Raw genomic sequence first — 8,512 nt, forward strand, 5'->3', positions numbered from 1 at the left:
GGCATTTAGCGACAGCAGCCTGAGTCCAGGGTCCTGACTACTTGCGCCATCTGGTCTCGGAGTGGGACTCATAGGGCCGGAAGGAGGGATCTCTGTGATGTAGCGAACCCTCCTTCCCCGGTAATGGCCAGCCCTAAAGTCCCCGCCATATCTGCCCCTCCCTGTTACGACCGTAATACCCCGACCCTCTCCCGTGTCTCTGGTCCCCTCAACCACCCCCATGGCCCCCGCATCTCCCGGCAGGTCCTCCGAATCATACATACCCATGCACTCCCCCAAACAGTCCCCACGTAAAAGTTAAAAAACACAAAAATTTACAACAATGATAGTAAAAGTGGGCCATTCATTCAATCACAACCAATCTCGTACACTCCTCATACTATTTAAAAAATTGCGCAATCTAGCACCATGAAGGACAGTCACAGATTTATAAAAATAATAAAGATGAAATATAAATAATTACCATCATCTGTTGAAACCATACAGATAGTCTTGCCAACTGCATTGTGCAGTGACAGCTTGAAATTAAGACAATCTCAACTTTGTGTCCAATTCTTGTATTTATGATCACCGTGGTGTCCTGTCATCATGTGAGTGTCAAAAAGAATATTATAAATATAATTTAAAGCAACACATTTATTTTGCCAAGAGCTAGATATGTTTAACTGTGTCTGGAGACAAACCAAATTGTTCCATGATACTGGCAGTTCTTTCTTTAAGCCAAGAAAGGGTTGCTCTTTTAGAACCTATGTGACCTTCTGTCCTGCCACAATATTCATTTTGAAATGAATCTGTTCCATTATTTGTGCAACTATTTTTAGTGAGCTCAGCACAGGTTCTATTATGTTGTTCAACAGCGCAGCATTCGCGATCAAGATCCATGTCATTAAGAGTATGTAGCAAATCTCCAACACTGGGTTGTGGGTTTACACGATTTAAATGATTAAGTACATGTTCTTCGTATACTCTTAATTGATTCAGCAGATCAGTCATCTTATTCAGCATTGCAGGACTGTGTTTATTGTGATGATACCAAGACAGAAGAGCACTACAATGTGGATATGTGAAACAACAAAACAATATTTACTTTTAAAATGCCAAAATAAACTGTGAATCTAGAAATCACCATTGTATCAATAAAAATTTCAGAATGGATTCTTTCCCGAAAATGAGAGATTTGAACAAAAGCCCTGGTGTTTATTATGGCATAGAAATCCTTAAGTGTCATTCAGTGGTTCCAATTTATCACATTTTCCACCTCTTACCTTGCAAACTACAGAGTTGGCAAATATTAGTTCTATGTTATTCAGGCTATGAAAAAGATAACAATTATACATTTAATTAAACCCACTGATCTCTGGGGGAGGGTATCTTTATTTTTACAACATACCTTATGGTTCCTTTGAGCTGGCTACATGCAAATATCACCCTTATTGCTTCTTTGTAACCCTGATTGAAGCCTTGTTGAAGTGTTACCACTTTCCCAGCTTCAACACCGTCCCTATAGCCCTCCTTTAAGCAAAAGAAATAAGTACAATTTGTTAGCATTTGTCTGTATTATTTAAATATAGCACCAACTAAAATAAGTAAAACAAAAAAGCTAAAAAAGTATCCTTCCAAATGATTATCAAAAAGAAAACAAATGAAATTTAATTTCAGAGCCTGATTTTATTTTAACGAGGGCTCACCCATGTGGTATCATATAAGTATTTTTGCTAATTAAAAGATCAGTTTTGTTCTATAGGGTCATTTCTAAAATTCAATTCTGAGGTAAATTCTATCCAACCGGCATCTAATTTTTAAGAATCCCTCTTAACAGAGAATAAGATTGACTTTTCCGATTCCTATCAAGAATTATGCCAGCATTCCATTTGTATTCAAGTTAATACAAAAGAGACAGAGAAGTAATTGCATCAATCAATATTATAGAGGTACCCTGGTTACTTTTACCTTGATTCGTTTCTCCATTTCACTCTTCCATTCTTTCTGGGCTATGTCCATCTCATCTGCATTTTCATCAAATACATCTTCACCGCACTGGCTAACTGCAGGCTGTAACCATGACATTTTGCTTGTGCTGCTGATCCAAAAGAGGCTAAGAATCAAAACAGCTGAAATCGAGCATAGTAGGAAAGTCGGGCGAACAGACTAAACCTGAAAAGAAGAATGATTTGAGAAGCATTGGAGACATTAAACTGTGCGACAAAATAAGTCGAATCAGAAAGAAAACCGCATTAAGTTCCCTCCTAACAACTAGCGAACGAGGAAGGCAAAACAAATCGGAGTGTCTGTTCTACAAAAAGAAAAAAAATACGACCTTCTCCCTAAATGATATATAACGCATTTTCTCCTCCCCTTTAATCGCCGACAGACCCGAAGCCAAACTCACAGCTACCCCTTAATCAATCTTCCACTCTTCTTCTCGCCCTCTCGCCAGGCAACAACCCTAAGTCCCTATTCCTTCCGGGGTCGCAGAAGAAGCAGCCAGAGGCGTGCGCGAGACATCTGTAGCAGAAATGGAAGTTTGCGCCTGCGCATTGACGACATCACCTTGAGTTCGAAGGTCGGGAATACGGTGCTGTCGGATTGATAGGTGTGAGCAGGAGAAGAGAAAATTACCCACGCCCGAAATAGCTGCAGATAAAACTCTGAAGTTGTCAGTGTCAGGCTAGCAAATGTTCAGCTGTTAAATGTTGAAGAGGAGGCCGCAATTGCCATCAATATGCGATGGCACTCGAAAAGACTCCGTGGGATCCAGTTCGGTCCCAGCTGGGTTCCCAACTGATTATATCTACGTACCTTTCTGGGAAACAGCAGATAAATCATTTTATGTTTGCCTTCCTCTAGGAGTTTCAAAAGTTAAAGTAGACAATAGTTGTGCCACCCTTGACCAACTACCATGTAAAGATTTTTGCAGAATGAATGTGGTATCATTCTCAATTGACAAATAGTTAAGTGTGTTAACTAGAAGTGTAGACATGGGAATGAACCGAAATTAATGAGATTTGTTGTTTTTATATTTTCAGCCTCATTGTTTATGTCTCTCTTCTATATACTCCACTTGTGTGTGGTAAATGCAGCTTATTTATTATCTTCTCATCCAGAAAAACATGCTTCAATTAAATTGTTATTCTCTAAAAAGGTGTTACTTGCAGTGTGTATTTTCTGAAATTGCCCAGAAAGGTATGGAGAAAGAAGTTACTTAGATTTTAAAAAGTTATCCTTTCTTTCTTTCTTTCTTTTTTTAAATAAATGTTTTTTAATTTTAATTAAAACAAGTACAGCATCTTTCTTTACATCTGTAGAAAATGTATCAATCGATTACAGATCCTCCACGGTCAACAAACATAACTCATATTAACTTAAGCATTATTATATATCCATTTTCATTTGACTGTAATTATTACTTAAAAGTATTAATACAAGTAATAATCTTGAACAATACCTGCCCACACCAGTGGGAAAAGAAAAAATCAAAAAGAAAAGGCAAAAAAAAAAAAAAAAAGGACAAAAAAAAACAAACAAACACGACAGGCAGGGAAAAAGAACAAAACACAGGTATCTATTAAAAAAAAAAGAAGTATATCAGCTGGTTACAACATGCTTTGGTGCTTCTCTTCCATTAATTCATATTAATTCAAATATCTTAACTCAAATGTTTACCATATTAACATCATTATACCTCCAGTTTTAATTACCTATAGTTATTTAAACATCCTTCATCCTTAGCTATACCAAAAAATTAATCCATAACACATGCTGACATTTCATTTACTACTTATAAAGTCCTCTATTTACATCAAATCCTCATATCCTATTTTAGCTAAACATCCATAATATTTAGTTATATCGTATATCATAACATTTTCCCAGTGTTGATTAACATTTGATTGTATGTATTTTATTTAGTTTTTATAATAGTGGTAGTTATTGTAATTAATACTCTTTATGTATAATCCAAAAATGTTTTCTCATATCCAATTGTTATTTATCATATCGACTCCACATTATATACATTACTATCAATATCAATTATTATTCAGCTATATCTGTTACAAAGAGAGCAATTAGATTAGCTAGATTTCTTCAATCTATCAGCCAATTCCACATTATATACATTACCATCAATATCAATTATTATTCAGCTATATCTATTACAAATTAAAATAATCAGATTTAGCTAATTTTAAATTATATTCTTGCATCTGTCAGCCTGTGTCCCTCCAACAGCAAAATATTCTTAATCCAGTTACCATTCGTTGAATAAATTTACCAAATGTTTTTATAAGCAAGTCCAAACAAAAATATCTTTGCACCTTTTGGCTCTGAATGTCAGTGATGAAATAATAATGTTGTCCTGGGCTTGTAAAATTTTTCAGATTGACTTTAATTCTCCAGGGTGGAGTTTCTATTTCTCCTGCACTCTGTCTCTTTAAATGAATCTTCTTTATGGCTCCCCCCCTCCTTTCTTCCTCTGAGATAGACCAGACGCCATTTCTCACATTTTCCATTTGTATTTCAGGAACATTCAAACATTCAACAATCTCAGTTTTTCCTTCATATTTTAAAATCATATGATCCAATTTTCTTTCCAATTTCTGAAAAGAGTCAAAAAGCTCTTGACATGCGGAAAAAAGAATCTGAAATGAGGCTTCAGACGCCATGATGTGTCGCAGTTAGAAATTCCAAATATAAACACGCTGAAAACTGTGCAATCTTATCTGATCGTAAACAGAGCCAGGTAGTAAAGATGTCAGATCGTGACAGGCTAATTAGTAGAAAATTGACTTTACGATCCACTTAAAAAGAGTCAGTGGGGGGGGGGGGTTGCCGAAGCATTCCTTGAAGCATTTAAGAAATAAGGTAGCCACCAGCCATAAATCCATTAAAAAAAGACCAATTCGCCGCTAGATTCTTCTATTTTATGGTTTCAATTAGTTTAGGCTTTTAGCGCGGACAATCTCTCTTGAGTAATAAAATCAGCTTACCAGATGACATCACTTCTGCCATTCTTAGGGGCAACCTGCAGTTTCAGTTAGCACGCAGCTAATCCAGAAAGGAATTGGCACGAGGAGTTAATACCCCCTCCAGAGACTTTGCGGGTGTCTCTGAGGTCCTGGGTCTCTCCTCACCTTCACTGTCGTCTCCGGGACAGCTAGAGTTCAAAGAACCCGTCCAAAAATCCTTCGGAATAGAGGAATTTCAGGAATAGCCTGAAACTCCGTCTTCTCACTGCTAAGCCCCGCCTTCTTCTCCCATCCTTTCTTTCTTTCTCATCCTCATCTAGACAAGTTGTATAGATGAGTATGAGAAAGAATGAATGTTTGGATAGAAATGGTGTTGCTTAATAGAAATTCAGTCACAAATCTCAATCACTGACTGCCAGTCATTTTTTTAAAAACCAAGTATTGCTGTAGGAAAGAGGAAAGAATGCTGTTTTTTCTTTCTTGAATTCCTGAATGAAAAGTGACATATAAATATGAACTGGACCAGGAGCCGTATATGGCTCTTTCATCCCTCTGCTGTGGAGAGAAGTGGGTGGGGTGGATTCTCCAGTGCGTCTCTTGGGTCTCATGGGTGATGGAAAAGGGGACGGGCCTGTAGCACCCAGCTGCAATTTTAAACCTTGCATGGGGGACTTTAGCCACCCAAAAGACACTTTTCAATCAATGCTGCTGGCAGGACCATTCTGCTGTAGAAGTAAAGAAGCTCAGGGCAGCGGGAAAATGGGGCTGGCCCCACCGAACCTCGCATGCCCAGTCCAGGGGTCAGGCTTGCAGAAAGCTGGGGTGTCCTCACCAAAGATGCTTGCCCATCAGCCGGTCAACCCTCCACCCCATATGCCTTCACTGCACTTTGGCTGAGCACAGCCGCTCGCTTGAGGAGGGTCTCCCTGCTTGTATGCACCCTCCAGGCCCCACTACAGCTGGCCAGGGGGTTGCATGAGGAGGACGAGGGTCATCTTTGGGGAAGTATCCTCCTCAGCCAGCTCTTGCGCAGCACAGTAAATTTTCACAATGGGGGAGACTGGGTTTCCTCCTCCTTCTGTAGCCCATTACAAGGAAGAACTACAATGTGACCTGTCCGAGTGGCTCCTGGCAGCAACAGCTTTATTGGGGACAGAGAACAGGTTGTGCATCTTCCTGGCACCAACAAAGAACAGAAGTAGCCGCCCACCATTATCTGCTGCAGTCTGTTGAGCAGCGAGTGAAGTGCCGGAGATTCAGAATCAGAGAGACTGAGAGAGAGTGAAAGAGACAGACAATGGCATAGAGAGAGAGAGAGACATTGATAGAGACAGTGACAGAGACAAAGAAAAAGAAACAGGAAAAGAGACACAGAGAGAAAGACAGTGACAGAGACAGAAAGGGGGGAAAAGAAAAAAAGAAAAAGACTCAGAAAGAAAGACACAGTGAGAAAGAAACAGAGGGAGGGAGGGAGAGAGAGGGGGGGGGAACACACCCAAAGCCAGGTGTGGCAAAAGGTGGAAGGGGAGGGGTGAGGCGGGACAGGGCAGAGCAAAAAATTTAACAACTGGTTCTCTGTCCTAATGACCAGCTGAGTAGGCATGGCTGGGGTGTGTGTCATATAACTGGGTGAGAATGAGTGACATTGAGTTGGCCATGCCCACCCAGTCACACGGGTTGTTAAATTATTGGCTATTCCTTTGCTGATGTTTTCTGTGGGAAAGGGGTTCAAATGGCTCTTTGAGTGTTTAAGGTTGCAGACTCCTGAACTAGACCTACAAATACTTGAGCAAAATAAATTTGGTGATCCAAAATGTCTCAAAGAATGTTGGGTATAGACAATGTCTTTAGTCAATGCATGAAGGTGGAGTGAGCTATAGCTCACTCCACCTTCATGCATTGCTCACTTGTGGCACTATAGCTCACTTGTGGCAAATTGGATGTGGAGGCAGGCTGCTAAATGCCCTAATTTTGATATTCTTTGGAGCGGCTATAATTATAAGTCCCTTTGTTCAACACTAACGGTTGTTAAGCAAGGACTATCTTTAGTAGAATTTCTCCATGCAAAGAGGAGGCCAATGACAAGTCCTCATGGGTTATGTGCAAAGAACTACTCACAAGTGCTGAATTTTCCTTTTTGGAAAAAGAAGTGAAAATACGTTGATATGAACAAATATGGAAATGTGGCTTTCTTAAATATTTTGATTCCAGTTTCTTTTTATGATAGCACTTTTACTCCATTTCCAAAATCCAGTAATTCTCTGTAACCCAGTTAATATGGGATATCATAAAATGATAATGTTGATACTGGAGCAGGGGAAACAGTTTTATTTCTTTGGTGAAACGGATATTAAAATTAATCAGAAAATATTACCTTACATTCCTCTGCTAAATATACTAAATATTAAAACATATACTTAAAAAGTATGATTTCTCATAAACCATTTGCAGTTTATTAATTTGCAGCAATTTAAATTGAATTGTTTTCATGATTCAATTTCTTACAAATCTGTCACAGTCTTCCCTGAAGCCTTCAGAGCGCAAAAAAAACCCAGCTCTATGGGCAAACCAGAAGTTCGGGAACAGACTTCCGGTTTGCTTTTAGGGCCCGTTTAAGCTCTCCACAGGCTTCAGGGACCTTCAGGAGGCTTCCCTGAAGCCTCCGGAGGACTAAAAACAGCCCTACTAGCAAATTGAAAGTCACTTGGAAGCCTCTGGAGCCTGGGGAGGGTGAAAAAAGCATGCAAAAAATGGGGGAGTGCCTCTTATGCGTGCATGCGCACTGGGGGATTGCACATTGCATTATAGGTGCGGCACGCCCACACACGACCCCCCTGCGCTCTCCCCCTTATAGCACACGAGCCAAAAAAGGTTCACCATCACTGGTATAGAGCAGTGGTGGGTTTCAAAAATTTTTGGAACCTCTTCTGTAGGTGTGGCCTGCTTTGTGGGAGTGGCTTGTGAACCATGTGACTGGGTGGGAGTGGCTTGCCAGCCATGTGACTGAGTGGGAGTGGCTTGCCGGCCATGTGACCAGGTGGGAGTGGCTTGGCAGTCATGTGACCGGTTGGGAGTGGCCAAGACGATGTCACTGAATTATTTGTCCCAGTGGATGATCTACAAAAAGAAGATATAAAAAAGGAAATTTATTATTTTGTGCACTTACTACTTAAATAAGATTAAAATAAGTACACAAAACAATAAAAGAACTACTTACAGAAGGTAAGTAGCTTACTACTTACTACTTGTATTTTAAAGGGAATACAATACATATTTAATTTTATACATGTTAACATTGTGTTTGCACAACAGTGGAAAAACAAAGATATGAAAATGAATAAATATTAGAATGTGCAGGAATGAATAAATTTGTCAGCCTCCACTTTGCTGCTGGTTCGGCTGCCATTGAAACAGGGGGGGCATGGTATTTGGGAGGGGACTGATTGTTGTGCTGGAGGAAGATTCTGAAGTTTGAACTGTCCACCTTACTGCGCATGTGGAGGAGGAGTGTTTCCCGCCAAGGCCAACGGCATCAGCAATCCATC

General features: G+C 39.8%; 1 protein-coding gene across 2 annotated transcripts; it reads right to left on the reverse strand.

Moving 5' to 3' along the window:
- Positions 1-280: 280 nt before the first annotated feature.
- Positions 281-2,502, reverse strand: YAE1 (YAE1 maturation factor of ABCE1). 2 transcript variants are annotated; one of them, XM_032234503.1, is made up of 4 exons: positions 2,396-2,502; positions 1,951-2,154; positions 1,391-1,512; positions 281-1,048 (listed from the first exon to the last, which is right to left on the reverse strand). In XM_032234503.1, the coding sequence occupies exons 2-4, from the start codon at positions 2,065-2,067 to the stop codon at positions 652-654; spliced, it is 636 nt and encodes a 211-aa protein (XP_032090394.1). In that variant the 5' UTR covers positions 2,068-2,154; positions 2,396-2,502; the 3' UTR covers positions 281-651. The 2 variants fall into 2 exon arrangements, with proteins under 2 accessions (XP_032090394.1, XP_032090393.1); XM_032234502.1 differs by having other exon boundaries at positions 2,390-2,502.
- Positions 2,503-8,512: the final 6,010 nt, after the last annotated feature.

The sequence above is a fragment of the Thamnophis elegans genome, chromosome Z, assembly GCF_009769535.1.
Source record: "Thamnophis elegans isolate rThaEle1 chromosome Z, rThaEle1.pri, whole genome shotgun sequence".
NCBI lineage: Eukaryota > Metazoa > Chordata > Lepidosauria > Squamata > Colubridae > Thamnophis > Thamnophis elegans.

What these genes read in the sequence shown, in the direction of transcription:
- YAE1 (XM_032234503.1), bottom strand. Translation starts at nt 2,067, where the DNA reads ATGTCATGGTTACAGCCTGCAGTTAGCCAGTGCGGTGAAGATGTATTT. An exon ending in AAATGGAGAAACGAATCAAG is followed by an intron (nt 1,513 to 1,950) that starts GTAAAAGTAACC and finishes TTTTGCTTAAAG; the next exon opens with GAGGGCTATAGGGACGGTGT. An exon ending in CAGCTCAAAGGAACCATAAG is followed by an intron (nt 1,049 to 1,390) that starts GTATGTTGTAAA and finishes TCCACATTGTAG; the next exon opens with TGCTCTTCTGTCTTGGTATC.